Source organism: Salvelinus sp. IW2-2015, linkage group LG13 (assembly GCF_002910315.2).
Source record: "Salvelinus sp. IW2-2015 linkage group LG13, ASM291031v2, whole genome shotgun sequence".
Classification (NCBI taxonomy): domain Eukaryota; kingdom Metazoa; phylum Chordata; class Actinopteri; order Salmoniformes; family Salmonidae; genus Salvelinus; species Salvelinus sp. IW2-2015.
In genome coordinates this window covers 42,716,958-42,735,125 of record NC_036853.1, presented here as the reverse complement: position 1 = coordinate 42,735,125, position 18,168 = coordinate 42,716,958, and the positions used below count along the sequence as shown (strand labels likewise).

The window sequence follows — 18,168 nt, the reverse complement described above, 5'->3', positions numbered from 1 at the left end:
TATATTTTAATTATGAGTTAAATAAGGACCTAATATTTTTCATAACGAGTAGGCCTACTACGCAGTCAGCGAGTGCCTGTGCTGTGCGGCACTGAGATTTAGCTCCATGCACGGCTGATAAAAATAGCGCGTCTTCCATTCCGTCATCTTTTATAGCCTATTTGTCACATATGCAAGTATTTAAGGCAACACTATAAAGCTTTGATGTTTACGTTTTAGTATCTAATAGACTGCATGGGCGCACCAAATATTTACTATAAAATATAGTAACACTTTGGGTATTCTGTCGCTGTGCGTAATTTATTGTAATTTGGTACAGGGGAGATCATGTTCACGCGCATTCCATAAGGGTCGTTAAATCCACATGGTCATTCGTCTCTCCCTCTCTCTCTCTCCCTCTCTCTCTCTCTCCCTCTCTCTCTCTTTCTCAACCGCGCAATTGATTGTGCACGGCTACGTTATCAAAGAGAGCAGCATCACGGAGATTTGCATGTAGTCCTAAATTCGCACGCTGTGGCGAAGGTTTGACCCCAGCCTCTGCTAATGTAGCTGACATGTCATCCGAAACTGTCGTCGAGAGAAGCGGTAAAGAGCAACAGCTCCATGCGCTGAGAACGGACAGCGGATTATTCAACAGAGAGTGCACTTGGGATTCCGAGGGCAACTAGACTGACCCCCCTCTCACTCTCCCTCCCTCCTTCACTCCAATCTCTCTCTAGCGCAGAGTTTTCCGTCCTGTGTCAGGATAACATCGCTAACAAAAAGCATTTCTGGCGGTAAGAAACGGCACAAATGGAAGCAGTTGAGAAAACTCTCACTTACTGAGACAACACCGGACCTTATAGAAAGCTGCTCCCTGGAAATGAATACAAGGACAAGTGCAACCCTAAAACAAAAAGTGACGAATCCAATTATGTTGATTTGGATGACTTAAYTGATATGAAATCAGAGGTCACAAAAACTGTAAAAGTGGCTTTTACCGGTGACGGTAACCAATTGGCGGTATTCAAATGCAACAGTGATACGTCCGGAGAGAGGAGCCCCGGGATTCACGAGATTGATGACAATGTGGATCATATCTATGAGGAAAAATCCAAGGACAAGTCAGCAGATAGGCCTGTATCGGAAGATCCCCCCATGGACACGTCTTTGACAGAATTTAACAGCAATGTGGACTTGGAGAATGACAATATGACAGAACTCCAGAGTGAAATTGTGCCTCGTGATTATAATGTCCCCAGCGAGTGTGAGGAGTTACAATACACGGACATGTATTTGAACAGTAAAACCGAATCGGACGACTGTGAGAGCGTAGTATTGTCGGACCATTGTGCGCCTGATACCGTAATAGACGAATCGCACTACATTACAACGCACGAAATCCAACTGACAGAGCTTGACCATGATGTCGATTATGATTTTGGACGGGGAAGCTGTTGGGATATTGAGGACGATAATCTGGTTTATTCATTTGTGGATTATGCCTCTTTTGAAAGCGATGAAACAACAGAGGGGACTTTGATAGGCCTAGTGGATGGTAGGAGCCAGGCGAAAGTGAAAAGCAGTAAGGCGCAATATAATAATGTGCACCAAAGTGTTGCTGGTTGTGCAGTTGTCAGCACTGAGAGTGAGTTTTGTGACTCTGACAAATGCCCCAGCTCAGATGAAAGCATTTGTAAAAACCAAAACGGTAGTGGGAATTCGGCGGGGCAAATTCACCTGTCAATCAAGACCTCATCCAGAGCGATAAACGACTATAACAATATCATTGACAATGAAAACATTTGTTATCATACCAAGCATGTGGGAGACAGGAGTCACTTCTTTTTTACAAGCACTGACGCCAGAGCGGAAGCCTTGTGCGATAGATCCCAATATTTTATCCCAGCCCCGGGACGCCAACACTTTGCAACTAAATTAAGAGGGAAAGATGTTAACGAATATTCCAGCGGTGCGTCAAGTTCGATAAGTGAACTGGACGACGCTGATAAAGAAGTGCGTAATTTAACCGCCAAATCATTTAGGAGTTTAGCATGTCCCTATTTCGATGCTATACATTTGAGCACTTCAAGTGAGTCTTCAATGTCAGAATATGGGCTTGGTTTAAACAAGTGGTCAGCTTTCGTTGACCTTAAATATGGTAACATGTCACAGGGCAAAGAGCAAAATCTAATCGCCCATAAGAGTGCAACTGCAACTTTTGAAATGAGCAAGAACGCAGAATATAAGAGTATAAATGCTATTGCCATAAGCAGTAAGAAAGGTCCCCAAACCAATATGTTTTCTTTGAATACAAAAAGATCTAGTCCACAACATGCATCTTCCTCTACCCAAAACGTAGAGCTTACAGGCCCATTTGAACCAGGCTGTGAGGTTATCACTTTGACAAAGACATTGGATTTTCGCTGTAATGTTGAAGCGGTGTCACCTGAACGCGGGAAGCCTCCCAAATATTCAGAAAATGCGTCAGGAGCACGTTCCATGGATGAAGTTCCCGGCACCTTGCCAGCAGAGCCAGGATATGAAGTGAGCTACCAACACAGTGACGCGGGTGATAGCATGGAAGGCCCACATAAGAAGGCAAGTTTCGCATCAAGTCTCTTAAAAAATGTAATATCCAAAAAAATGCAATTTGAACAGGAGCGCAAGATGGAGAGGGGGGAGATACGGGACACGCATCCCACGCACTCCCCATGCTTTCAATGCAAGGATCAAGATGGGGTAAGAGAGAGGGATACAGAGAAAGGCGTGCATAGTCAAACCTCAGAATCGGGTTCGGGATACACAAGCAATTCTTCTGATGAACAAGGGGCTGTGGACCTTAGACATAATTCTTGTGACCCCAAAGAAGAGCTTACTGAGGCATTAGAAAGCTTTCAGACTATAAATGAGGCACGATTAGATTTTCAAAAGGATGCATGCGAGCCCACAAGAGGATCCCTGAGCCATAGCCAAAACAGCGCATTCAAATCATGGAGGGATGGTGAGCCAGAGCCCCAAGAGAAACATGAAATTCGTACCATTTTAGATGGGACACCCTCGACAACAGATAATACGGGGGAAAGGGAGTTAGACTCCAGAGCTGTAAGTAGCAAGCTAACTAAATTGTCACACTTGTTTGTTCCAAGTTCCCAGCTTCTCCCTAAAGAAAATAAATTGAAAGAACAGGTGTCAGACAGTACTTTAGTCGGTGCGCAAAAAGAGCAACGGGGGTACGGGGAGAGAAAGTTTAGACCTGACAACAATGCAGGAATCGTGAAAGGGTCAAAGGCACCCGAGATAAAAATACGTCTGAGGAGCGTAAAAGAAAACAAATGCAATCCGCTAAATATTGACAACTTGTTAATCCCTAATATAAGTTATCCAATAAAGTCAGCAGGTGACTCCAAATGTCAGGTTCTGCCAGCGTCAGACAGAGTGCCACACTTTACGGTTAGGGATATAAGAGACAATAAGTGCAAGTTTCAGACGCCAATTCATCAGGTTAGAGACGTGCGTAAATTGGTCAAGAGTTCATATCGTTTAGTCTCAGTGGATAACAGCGAGAGTAAAGGCGCAGTCGCCACTGCTGCTGCCTCATTACGCGAAGATAATAAAGCTTCTAAGAAAGAACCCGATAAGAAATTGCCTCCCTCTTCAATTGTAATAAAATGTCAGTCTGTAAATACAAATAGCAGTACTAAACAGCGTGTGCTTGTAACCGAGGCTCCAAAGCGGAGACAAATTGAGAACGATAGGTCATCCCCCAAACCATCTCCAGAATGTGCCAAAAATGAATCCATGTCGCTGCACAGGGCGACGGGCAGACCTCCAATTGGCTTCGCTAAACAGCCCAACACAGATCAGTCCGAGGCTAAACAAAAGCAGGAAAAAAAGGTCGAGGCAGGTGAACGCAAACCGGAGTCGAAAATACCAAAACAGGTGGCATTAGAGAAACTAAAGGCGGCCGTTAAAACAATGGAACAGCTTTATGTTTTTGACAGAAATGAATGGAAGCGCAAGAGCCAGGCTCCCTGGCCTATTACAGACAGTCATGTTCTGTCACTTATTGCTAGAGAGGAGCATGGTGGCCCCGAGGAGCTAGGTGCAGCAGGTGGCAGAGAGAGGCTTAGTACAGCGATAAACACAGACAGGTTGCCAGAAACATGCAACATTCAAGAAGAGAAAGGTTGTCTAAGAATAATCCATGTCCCATTCACAGAGGACACCTTTAAAACCCAGTCACAACAAAGTAAAACGTTTAGTAACAAAAGCGTGTTCCATTTGGGGAACAGCATTAAGACAGCTGTCAGTAGCAGCAGCTCTAATTGTTGCAATGGGCCACAAACCTGTTCTCCATCACATGCAACCTCTATGGGGAAAAGCATTAGCTCTAAGACCCCGAAAGCTCCACTGTCATTGAAAATATCCCCCCCAAAACGAGCCCTTGTGGACAGGGGAAGGTTCAAAAGCAGCCCCACCACAGAGACTCCACCACAGCCCATCAAATCTGGCAACCCAGATTCTGAAAACTACTTAACAATACCTGTAGAAGGCGGGAGTGTCAGTCAAATGAAACTGCCCATTCAAGAGCAGGTATACCCAAACAGCCCTGCCGCCAGTCAACCTGGCATCACCGACACCAAGAGACACAAGCATAATTCTATCCAGTCCCTCAAACGGTCCCCTGTTGTCATAGAGACGCGGCCCCCGGATACCCCCATTACCGCCACCATCTACCACCACTCTCTACCAGTGGTCAAGCAAGGAACCCCCCAGCCGCAGGTGTTCTGCTTCTCCCCCTCCATATCCCCCTTGCCCACCACCCCTTCGGGGGGAGACCCCTTCCAGCGTACCCAGAGGAAGATGCTCTTTGATCCCACCACCGGACAATACTACCTGGTAGACACGCCGATTGAGCCAGTCACCCAGTGTCTCTTCGACCCTGAGATGGGCCAGTATGTGGATATGCCCATGCCTATGCCGCAGCGGCAGCTAGTGACCACCATGTCCGTATCCCCCCTGGCACTGAACCCGGGAGGGGTGTACGCACCCACCTACATGATCTACCCGGGGTTCCTCTCACCCACACTTGCTGCCCAGACGGTGATGGCACCCCAGGTTGCAACCCACATGGCATCCCAATTAGAGGACGAGAGCGGGGAGACGGCTCAAGGGAAATACACCCTGGTGCAGGAGGGTAACATGATGGGGGCAGAGAGCCCCTACTACAGTGCTACGGGAGAGTCAGTGCCGGCGTCAGTGCCCGTCACCTTGGGCCACCACGTCACCACCCAGGGGAGTGCGGTGACGTCAGAAGGGAAACCAGCGGTCATCAGCATCACTTCGCAGCAACGCCCGAGAATCATCGCACCGCCCTCCTTTGATGGGACGACCATGAGCTTCGTGGTGGAGCATCGGTAACCATAAAGGGAATATACACAGTGAGTCACATTGAGTGTTTCCTTCTCACTCATGCTTGTACCACTTCAAAGCTGTACAGTCTGTGGCTGGAATACAACCTTAAATAACTCGTATAGATATATTATATTGACAACATGCAAAGACCCTACTCTGTATTGGAATACCATCAAACATGCCATTAAAATGTTTACATAGTGTCTTTGTTTAAAATCCACTTTTTGACAGCATAAAGAGCAGGTGAGTATTCTCTCTGTATGGCCCCGATTCCGACTGGAAATTAAACCTTTCTTACGCAAGCCTTTCCTACGCATTTCTCAGTAGTTGGTATTCAGACGTACCTTATCGGAACGGGCTTTGCAGGCGTGGTTCCCTTGCGCGCGCTGAAAAAATGTAATTCAACCGCTGAAAACCCTCCGACTTGCTGGCCAACAGATTTTCTCTTGGAGTTTTCATTCAATAGGGTTTTCAGGTCATTTATCTTAAGCCATCCCTTTAAATACGGTGTTCCTTTTAGTTAGAACTTTAACGACTCTCAATAGAATATATAGAAATGACGGGTTCAGAATATTAGGGATCAATGAAAGAAAGCCATCTAAATAGGCTATATGCATATCGTCTCCATTTCAGCACCAATTGGTAGATAAAAAAATACTCTGATCTTTATATTATTTATTTTTAGGAAAGTATTTATGAATCATAAAAAACAGGTATGGAGATCCTTTACTCGCAAAATAAAAAAAACTATGGTTTGATTAAAGATGCGCCGCCATTTCCCAACCTGGTCTCAAAGCATTTCGTATTATTCTGTATGTAAACCCGAGATACTCCATTTAGTATGATATGTTACGTTTGGTATGGTTACATAAGATAGATGGTTAGTTTAGGCAAAAACTAAAGTAGGGTTGTTGGTCAGGGTGGATGGGTGGGCAACAGTTATGTGAATTTGGTCAGATCACCCAAAAAGTTACATATTGCAGCTTTAATTCTGAAAATGGCCAAATTCAGTTCTTCGACCCATGATAATGTTGGAATATTAGTGTACATAGAATTATAATAGGGAGAATAGTGTACAATAGTAGGCTATACCCTCGTCTATTGCCTGCACTAACCATGGAACTGTGTAATGACATGGCCAAGTACTGTGCCAGGCGTTGGGTTAAAACTGTTATGGCTTGGTCTGCGCTCCGCTCCATAATATTTTAATTAGCCTACATGTCTTTTTTTACATTATCAACTGTGACTAATGATCCTCAGCAACAACCACCCCACCGTGACGGGGTTTACAGAGGAAGTAAATTAAGTTAAATGAAACAACGTAATTAAATGGAATGATAATGTAGGCTTTCCCAACTGAAGGGAACTAACAGTAAATTGACAGTTGAATATGTGCGGTTACTGACTGTCGATACTGACAGTGGCTAAATATTTAACGTGATAGAAATAGGAAACAGAGAAAGCCAGGGTAGCCTATAATTCAGACATTCAAGAGTGCCCATCCCTGCAAGTTAAAAGGCTGTAAAATTTCAATTCTGCATAATGGCACAGCATTTCATAAACTTTACTGTGAGAAAGTTGATATGTTGATATGCTTCAGTGTGCTGTCATATGACAGGTGTCACATTTGTCTCCAGCGATTATAAAGTAAAATAGATCTAAAACAAGTGTAATTTATATTTACAATTCCCTTATTCAAATGGGTTACTAATTTACCTAGCTATATCAAGTTGTAAATTACAGTGCATGGAGAATGCTGTTATTTCTATTGGAAAATATAAAGTAGATGCTTTTTCCACTTGGAACCATCAGGATCGCTCGATCTTATTCATGGTTTCCGTGCCCGTAAAGGTGGTGGAATTATGAGAGAATTAAGTCAAGGTCAAAATACGATGTATCTGTAAACACACCTCCGCCACACCTTCATTTCTTAGATCTCCACCCTGAATGAATAGCAGGTGAATAGCATGCTATTCTCATGCTTAAGTTCAAGGTCAGAATAGAGAGAAAAGTGCATACAAATGGAATTATGGTGCATTTATGTGCACTTAACTAGGGTCGGAATCGGGCCTTATGAGCCTTATGAGAAATAATAGTTAAGATTTGGTGTGAAGAAATGAAGAAATGTACAATTCCCACCAAGTTAGTTAAAGATATTGAACGAAATCTTAAGCAATTCCAAATTCGTAACATATTGTACGAATTGGAATTCGTAACATATACGAATTGCAGGGGCGTATTTATTTTAAATTTTTTAATTGTAATAAAAAAAATTGGTAAGTGGGTTTGCGACAGTTTTCATAAAGCCTTTCAGAAAGACTGAAATTAATGCACGATTATTGCATTAGTATTAAAAGTGCCATGCCTCCCCCCGCCCTCCCATCTACTTGGAACTTTAAGATGAATGAGGAACGTTAGATATTATGAATTAGTATAATGAATGATGAGACCAGATTGACTTGGCACTTTTTTACACTTTTCTTCTAAGACCCCTGAATTTTTTTTTTTTTTTTTTTTACATTGCTGTCTCCATTGGTATTTAGCTGGTATTTACTAAGAAATTATATGGTAACAATGGGTACTTTCTGGTAATTACTTCAAATAAGTAAACAAAATTGGTAACTAACTATCTGGTAGCAGGTGTCTACGTGGTAGCAGGTGTCTTAAACTCTGATGCCCTCTGGTGGCATTTTCTAAACAATGCATAATATTGTATACTATCCTCACAAAGTATATTTCGGTTCCAAAACTATGTCCTACAAACACATGCTTAGTATTGTTAGAAGGGTAAGAACTGAGTGATTCTGATAAAAGTGTCAATGTGACTACTACAGAGCCCGAGATATAGCAGGACAAAAATCCTGAAATGTACCCCCCCCCCCTCAATTGTCCCCATGTTGGGGAATAAGAGATTTAAAAGTCTGTTAACCAATTACTGTTCCAAAATTATTATTTATAAAAAAAAAATACAATCTTTAACCTAATGGTGGCGCTCTAAACATGCACAAATTCCCATAGGAATGTCTGATTCCCAGGTTACCTACTAGACCAGTGGTTCCACGCTGTTTTTATTTTTTAGGAACTTATTTTTTCAACTTACTCTTGAATGTTGTAACAGTAGAATGCACTAGTAGAATCCTCTTGTCATGTCAGTCATTGCATACCTTAGATAGTTATTTATAACTTTCCAGAAATGTCCAGATCAAACTAGCCCATGTCAACTAAAGTTTTTTAGCTAGGTTTTTTAGCCTATAGATTTTGTTGTAATGTTCGAGTCACTCAAATTTCACATGAATACACATTAAAATGTATAGAATTGCTAGATAATTTGCTTTAAAACTGCAACATTTTCTCTACACCTCTTGACCAAATGTGTAGAATTGCATAAAATAAGGTTTTAAACCTGCAAAATGTTCTCTCCGCCAACAAGATCGGTGTGAACAGTTTACAGTATGTCATGAACAGTGCTTGTGCCCATAGAAATAGATGTGGCACGGGCATTGGGAGAGTGGGATGTTCCCCTGTGCTGGAAGGGGGGCCTGAGTGAAAAAATGTGGGAACCCCTGCACTAGATAGCTGTATGTGATCACATGATGTCTCTTGGCCACTTTAAACCGGTTGCGTCTGGTTTGGGTAGTGAGTCACTGTGCAAAAATGGCCGAATGGATTTTCAAGCCTGACATCTCAAATTGACCCTAGCAATCAGGCCTTTCAAGGTATCGAGATTGTTTATTGAAATAAGATACAGACAGGTGAATAAATGTCTAACTTATTTTCCAATTCACTTTCCCTATTGTAAAACAATTGAGATAGATCAACGGCACATGTGGAGAATGCATACAAGGTCATGTGGGTGGAGAAGGAAATGCATTGCTTTTACAATGACCATCAAGGTAAACCCTTTCCATGCATACTAAATGTTTGCAGTTTTGGTGACTTGAACTACATTGCATACTACGAATGTAGGTCATGATTTATGGCCTTTATGGGGAGAGGTAGGGGTGGTGGTGTCGCGGAGGGTTTCTTATGACATTGCCAGCAGTAAGATTTGAGTTCAATTCCCAAAAAGACAAGGGCTGTAGCTTTCAAATGATATGTCACTTTCTATTTTCAACAAAATGAATGTACAGGGCCCAAGACAACTGCTCAGAGTTTAACAGGCTAAGTAACATATGTGTAATTCATAGGTTATTGCTATGTACCATAAGTACCATCTAAAAATTACATTTTGTAGTAAATATCTGGTAATATGTGTGCAATTATATAAAGCTCAATCAAAAGGGCATTTTGATTATTATTACATTTACACACATGCCATGTTCAGAACTCTCAAATGAATGCATTTCTAGTAAGAGACTGAAAATAAAAAAGTTTTGATGTAGTTGAAGGAATGGAGGGTTTCATACTTTCTAATGTGTATTGAAATKGTGTTTTTTACATTGGATAAAAGTAGAGATTCAGAGCTACAAAATGCTATATCATATACTGCATTTGAGGAACAATGGGAAAGTAATTCTGCTTTGAAAGTTGATCAACTTGTAAACTCACTTTTGAGAAAATGGCCTTTGAATGTTTAGCGAAGAGCTCTTCTTTGTCTACATCCATTCAGCATCGTTCACACCCTCTTAAGATTTTGCCCCGATCTCGTTTCGATCTCGGATCGCACACTTGACGCTCTGGCCGATGATTTGTTTACCTCTTGATAACATGAAAACAGCCTAATCAGCTCTACTGGCAACAATTCCATTACCCTTTTTTGCAGACGTTTACTGACACCGGCCGTATTCAACGGGTGTTGTACACACATCACATAACGTTAGCTAATGAGCCAGCCAGCTAATGTTAGCTAGTTAAACAACAATGAACAAAGTGCCAACACTGCCTAACATTAGACTCTAACTAGAAAAGCAAACAGCTCTGGGAAACTAATAATAACATCTGCTAGGGAGCCAGCCAGCTAACGTTAACTAGCTAGCTAACAGTACACATTAGCTAAAGACATATAGTTAGCTAGCCAGGTAAACAATGAACCTAGCTAGGTAAACAACATTTAAGACCACACATGTCACATAATGTTAGCTAACGAGCCAACCAGCTAACGTTATCTAGTTAAACAAGAATGAACAAAGTGCCAACAATGCCTAACATTAGGCTCTAACTAGAAAAGCAAACAGCTCTAGGAAACAAATAATAATGTCGGCTAGGGAGCCAGTCAGCTAACGTTAGCTAGCTAACAGTACATTGTATCTTAAGACATAACTATCTAGCTAGGTAAACAATGAACCTAGCTAGGTAAACAAAGTTTAAGATCACCCACGTCACGTAACGTTAGCTAACGAGCTAGCCAGATAGCGTTAGCTAGTTAAACAACAATGAACAAAGTGGCAACAATGCCACAGTGCTGGGAGCTAACCAACCAGGTCCAGTGTTAGCTAGCTAACATTAGGCTTCAACTAGAAAATAAAATGGCTCTGGGAAACAAATAATAACATCAGCTAGGGAGCAAGCTTGAAATGAAACCACTTTCTGTCAAAATTAGAAACGTGTAATATCTGAAAATGTAGCTAGCTAACGCTAGACTATCTTACCTGTATACATCAACATGCATCATGGACGCCTCTCCCTGTTAGGAATGTCATACCATGGTTGCCCTTAGTTTTAAAGATGTAATCCAGAGACAGGTGTTTTCTCCATCTCTTTAGCTATCATACTCTAATTCCACGGATTTCAAAACTTGATCCTCCAGAAAATGGAGAGCAACACTTATGCAGCTCCACTACACGATACATTTTTTTAAAGCAGTGTTCGACAGGATTACCAACACAGAATGACGAGCTCAAATAGACAGACGCCTTCAATATGGCAGACCAAGCCGAACTCCTCTCTCGGCATGTCCAGCCCACTCATTATCTCAGGCAATAATGGCTAGCGGTAAGGTTGCTAACTTTTTCTGTGGCTTAACCAACAAGGCTCGTAATTTAGCAATTGTTTTCGTATTTACAGATGGCATACAAGTTTGTTATTAAGGCACATGAATGTTCACATGTTCAAGAAGGCATTTCTGCCAAAAAATGCATTTCGATTAAAAAATATATATTTTACATTCARACAGCTCTCCTGTGAAGTCGCAACATACGCTTAGTTTCCTGAATCGGGTCACATATCAACTTTTCCACAGTGAAGTTGATGAAATGCTGGCCTTATTAATCGCAAGGATGAAAATTGGAGCCCTAAGTTATAGGCCTCTGTAGCCATGCGCAAATTACATTAAAGGGGAAAACCTGATTTGTGATTTCTAGTATGTTTTATATGCCTCGAATTTTCAATGTATAACAAAAAATGGTATCATGTTAAACTATTAGCCACTTTCGGTAGCCACCATCAGCTATACCCACATCTGTACATTTAGAACTGTCAGTTTAGTGTTCATTTCCTTAAATTTTGCATCATTCCATTACATACTTAGATTACCTTTATTTCCTCTTTCACATTTGTGTGGTTGTTCCTGAGGATCGCTAGCAATAGTTGCTCATATTAGGCTAATGTATTACAAGTTCTGCAGTAATTTGGGACATGTAGCCTACATATGTAGCAGTTTAAAGTTGTTTGCCTAGCGCTGAGTTCATGACAACTAGAATGTTGTCACCACAGTTCTATGATTAGTGGGTATTATTAGGGTAGATTTATAGCACTACTCTTCAAACCCCATTGTACACTTTGAATCAAACCACTGTAATTTTGATTGACCAATATATTTATTGCGTAAAGTCTCTCCAAACCTGTTTTTTTTATATTCATGAATACTTTCCTAACAATAAATAGATAACATACAAGATCAGAGTATTTTTAAATCTACCAATTGGTGCTGAAAAGTAGACAAATATGCGTGTATTTAGGTCTACATGACTTTCTTTCATTGATCCCTAATATTCTGAACCGTTTTCTCCATATATTGTAGTATAGTCTGTGGAGAAAATTCAAATTAAATGTACACCAAACTTAAAGGGGTGGCTTTAGATAAATGTACTGAAAACCCTATTGAATGAAAACTCCAGGAGAAAATCTGTTGGCCAGCAAGTGGGAGAGTTTTCAGTGGTTGAATTACATATATTCAGCACGCGCAGGGGAACCACGCCTGCAAAGCCCGTTACGGCGAGTCGCAGGGAAGGCAAGCGTAGGGAAGGCGTACATTTCCTGAATTTGAATCGGGCCCAAATGAGTTATCTGGTATACTAGTTTATCAGTGCTTCAAAGGAATCAGTCACTTGCGTTGAGTTGCACTTTACACCAGTATTTCCACTAGTTACCTGGTGTTTGCTAGAAAATGATGTGGTAACAATACTTTCTGGTACTTACTTTAAATAATTATACACAGTTGGTAGGCCTACTTGATGGTGCTTGTTTTAGTGAATTCTAAAGAAAGAAAAAATGTATTTCTGTGTTGTTTTCAATTTACCCTATACTTTTGAAGTAAAGTATTCGCAAAGCGTCTTGGAGTAGGAGTGGTGATGTGGAATCAGATTTCTATTTTAGAAATCGTACTGTTTAAGATTATATTGACTGGTGGGACAATGTAATCTTACATCTGGCAATTTGAATAGCCAGATTGCTAAATAGTCAATGAATGGTACCAAAACTATCTCCACTGACTGTATCTTGCACTGACCCTACGCACACTCACTACTTTGACACTCCCACACACGTTCACATACACTACGCACACACACATAACACAAACACACATACATACACATTACACACAGACGCACAGACTCACCCACTTTTACACTCATCATTTGCTGTTGCTACTCTGTTCTTTATTTATCTCTAATTATTATCTATCCTGACGCCTAGGCACTTTATCCTGCCTTCATGTACATACCTACCTCAAATACCTCGCACATTGATCTGGTACTGTTCTGAAGTAAGGAGTGGGATGTACTCTGTGGGGAGCTCGTCACAAAGTCTCAATAGAGTAAATGTAACGGCGTTCCTCCTCCTCTTCATCCGAAGAGGAGGAGCAGGGATTGAACCAAGGCGCAGCGTAGTGAAATGACATGATGAATTTATTGAACACGACGAAAAAACAAACTAAACTTGAATAAACTAACAAAACAAATAAACGATGCAGACAGACCTGAACGACGAACTTACATATAACGTGAAGAACGAAACGAACAGGAACAGACTACATAAAATGAACAGACCGCAAACAGTCCCGTATGGTGCAAACATATACACAGACACAGGAGACAACCACCCACAAACAAACATTGTGAACAGCCTACCTTAATATGACTCTCAATCAGAGGAAACGTCAAACACCTGCCTCTAATTGAGAGCCATACCAGGCAACCCAAAACCAACATAGAAACAGAAAACATAGAAATGCCCACCCAAACTCACGTCCTGACCAACTAACACATAAAACTAACAGAAAACAGGTCAGGAACGTGACAGTAAAGCTGCAAAAGGCTGAGACGGCCTGCCACCCCCTCTGGTCGCCACCTCTGCTGACTATGAGCTTCCAGATCCGTTCATGACTGCGGCTGCCCAACTGCTGGAGGCTTCAAGAAGCACTCAAACAGACTTGATCTAGTTACTTTTGTAGCCTATATTTCTTTTAAAATAATTTCTTGTTTATTTTGTTTAACTTTTACTGCCTCAGAAACCCGGATCCGGGAGCACCCCCACCCCCCACACACTGATTAGCATAGCTAGCATAGCTTCACAAGTAGATAGTAGCATCTAAATATCATAAATCACAAGTCCAAGACACCAGATGAAAGATACAGGTTCTTGTGAATAAAGCCACCATTTCAGATTTTTAAAATGTTTAACAGGGAAGAACACAATATGTAAATCTATTAGCTAACCACGTTAGCAAAGGAGAGGATTTTTCACTCCAACAGTTTTTCCCTGCGTCAGTAGCTATCACTAATTCGACTAAATAAAATATATATAAGCCACTAACCAAGAAACAAATTCATAAGATGACAGTCTGATAACATATATTATTGGTATTGCATAGTTTTTTTTTGAAAATGTGCATTTTTCAGGTATAAATCACAGTTCTACATTGCAGCTGCATTCTGAAAAGGTGCCGACCAGCCAGAATAATTAACAGAGACCAACGTCATATAACTAATTACTCATTTTAAAACATTTCAGAAAAATACACAGCGTACAGATATTGAAAGCCCAACATCTGGTGAATCCAAACAATATTTCAGATTTATAAAATGTTTTATAACGAAAAACAAAATGTCAGCGCTAAATTAGCATAGCTATACCAGGCAGATTCGGCTGGGCGCCCACGGCAAGATCACATGCACAACAGATATGATATAACATCGTAAATTGGGTCTTACTATGGCTGCTCTTTCATCAGAATGTTGATCAAAGTGTCCATTGTCAAGATGAGTTGTTGTTGCGTTCAGAGTCGTTCTTTTCCCACTCCATTTAGCACAGGTACCGGTGGAGTGGCACGTATTTCTCAAACGATACTAAATCTAACAACTGAACACCGCAAAACTCCCTAAAAAAATTCAAATAATCTGATTAAACTATATTGAAAAAAACATACATTACGATGATCTGGTCACATGTATCAAACAAACTTCGACACGGAGATAATAATGGCCGCACAACACAAGAAAAACGTAGCTCAAATTCATCCAATCGAGAACCGGAAGTTGTCGGTCATGCCAAAGATTTTGCTCTCATTTCACGTCAGTCCCAGATAGACAAGAAATTTTTCCTCTGACGTCCTCTAGACACCCAGAGGAAGGCCAGTGAGTTGTGTTTCGGGTCATAGGAGGCATGACCATAATATAGGCAGAGCTTTGAAGCCAGCACAAAACATCTTGATTTTATGTTCTTGGTCATGGAAGGTGCTGTGAAATGACTCTTGAATCACTCAGAGACAAAATTGAAACGGTTTTAGAAACTGGAGATTGTTTTCTTTCCAACGGTATTATTTATATGCATATAGTAAGAGACAATAATTGAATAAGAGGCAGTTTAATCTGTAGAGCAAATTATGCTAATGCGAAAATAGCACCCCCTGTATTCTCAAGAGGTTAACAAGTGCTTTCTGTCTGTAATGAAAACGCATTAAACGTTTAATAAATTATATTATCATGGATTAGAATAAGGGCTCTATTTAATCCATATAGGCGAAGTTCCGCATTACAGCGTGATTGAAATTTTAAAGGCAATGTTAGCGGAGACTGCATTCACGGGAACATTGTATATGTCAGCTCAATCAATTATCTTTACAATTCTATACACAATCTGTAACGCTTCAGCAATACATATTGAATAAAGCCATAAGTATCACTTTAAGTGTAAAAAAAAATCACTCAGTGCTTATATACCACTTACAATAGTTCATAATTTCATCAATTAGTGGCCTTAGTTTGATATTTTGGGAGATTTTTATTTGTAGTTAAACATCACTGCACTAAAACCTTATGAAAGAATGCACAACTAGCATTTTATAAGGTCTCACAAAAAAGTGTTATCCTTAAGTACAGTACGTTGGAATAATGTTAATAGTAGGCTAGTAATCAAATCGTATTTGTCACATGCGCCGAATACAACAGGTGTAGAAATGTTTAGTGACATGTAATCTACAATATTGTAACGATTGTCGTCTGGAGAAGGAGAGGAGGACCAAGGTGCAGCGTGGTAAGTGGTCATATTTTTTATAAAATATGAAAACACTTGACAAACAACAAAAACGACAAACAAACAGTCCTGAAAGGTGAAAACAAAACACTAAACAGGAAACAACCACCCACAAACAAAAGTGGGAAAACAGGCTACCTAAATATGGATCCCAATCAGAGACAACGATAGACAGCTGCCTCTGATTGGGAACCACACCAGGCCAAACACACAGAAACAGAAACCTAGACCTACAACATAGAATACCCAGACATAGAATACCCACCCACATCACACCCTGACCAAACTAAAAATAGAAACATACAAAGCAATCTACGGTCAGGGCGTGACAAATATAGGCTATACAATGCCACACTAGCTAGGTTTCCATTCAATTGGCGGACAGATTTTCATGCGAATATTCTAAAATCTGCATAAATAAAATATGCCCATTTTCCCACCAGAGATGTGTTTCCATCAAATTGACTTGTTGCAGATAAAAGTATGTGCATGATGACGTAGTGCACATAAAAATGACTTTAGCACTTAAATCCCCATGTACCAAATAAAAAATACAAGTTAAATGGGTTTCCATCTAATTTTCACATTCAAGGGAATGTGCCCACTCTTGTATTGGCATGTGCACTCTAGCCAACCGCTTGCAGATACAGTGTGGGTATATGATGAGATTATTATGGTCAAAAGAGCAAGATTATTTTAATTTGTCAAATGGCAGCCAAGCATCAATCATCATGTTACCAGAATAAGACCCTCGATATTTATTGGAAAGGAGCATAAAGCTCACCACCTTGCACTTTCACCACCCTGTGAAGTTCATCATAATTTATTTAATCTGTGGCCTAATAAACTGAATGTTTTCCGGAGTCGTAGTGGGAGGACCACACAACATGTCATCGCGTGACTCCAAGTTTACTTCGATATGATGTTATTATATCGATATTTGCATATAAGAGCGTCTTCACTGCCATTTATTGCATTATTAATTTTACAGACACAAAAAAATCCCACCTTGTCTAGCGTATTTTGTTTTGTCGACATTTGGAAAGTTTATGATAAATTTGCGCTTTCCATCAGGCCTGTCATGACATTTTTTGTCCGGCATGTACTTTACGGGCATAAAAACGTTGGATGAAAACATGGTTATTGTGACAAAATACAGTTTAAATGTTGAACATTTATTTCACACAATTTTATGAATTACGTCTACATTTAACTTAATTACATTTTTGTAATTTGGGTTCCTCAATATTAAATCGATCATATACAGTGGGGAGAACAAGTATTTGATACACTGCCGATTTTGCAGGTTTTCCTACTTACAAAGCATGTAGAGGTCTGTAATTTTTATCATAGGTACACTTCAACTGTGAGAGACGGAATCTAAAACAAAAATCCAGAAAATCACATTGTATGATTTTTAAGTAATTAATTTGCATTTTATTGCATGACATAAGTATTTGATCACCTACCAACCAGTAAGAATTCCGGCTCTCACAGACCTGTTCATACTGGACCGAGTTGTTAGGAACTCGGCCAGGACGCGCACAATCCCTCCATCAGTGCTCAGACCGTCAGCAATAAACTGTGAGAGGCTGGACTGAGGGCTTGTAGGCCTGTTGTAAGGCAGGTCCTCCATCAGCTCACCGGCAACAATGTCGCCCTATAGGCAACAAACCCACCGTCGTTGGACCAGACAGGACTGGCAAAATTTGCTTTTCACTGACGAGTTGCGGTTTGTCTCTCACAGGGGTGAGTGGTCGGATTCGCGTTTATATTGAAGGAATGAGCGTCACACCGAGGCCTGTACTCTGGAGCGGGATCGATTTGGAGGTGGAGGGTCCGTCATGGTCTGGGGCGGTGTGTCACAGCATCATCGGACTGAGCTTGTTGTCATTGCAGGAAATCTCAACACTGTGCGTGTTACAGGAAGACATCATCCTCCCTCATGTGGTAGCCCTTCCTGCAGGCTCATCCTGACATGGACCCTCCAGCATGACAATGCCACCAGCCATACTGCTCGTTCTGTGCGTGATTTCCTGCAAGACAGGAATGTCAGTGTTCTGCCATGGCCAGCGAAGA

The 18,168-nt window shown here is 40.9% G+C and overlaps 1 protein-coding gene across 1 annotated transcript in view; it reads left to right on the top strand.

Moving 5' to 3' along the window:
• The first annotated feature begins 446 nt into the window (after positions 1 to 446).
• The window catches only part of LOC112081206 (uncharacterized protein C4orf54), a 39,910-nt gene continuing 22,188 nt past the window's right edge, over positions 447 to 18,168 (top strand). Inside the window, exon 1 of the mRNA XM_070446292.1 lies at positions 447 to 5,423. Within this exon, the coding sequence (XP_070302393.1) occupies positions 940 to 5,403 (4,464 nt within the window). The 5' untranslated portion in view covers positions 447 to 939 and the 3' untranslated portion in view covers positions 5,404 to 5,423. The remainder of the gene's footprint in view (positions 5,424 to 18,168) is intronic.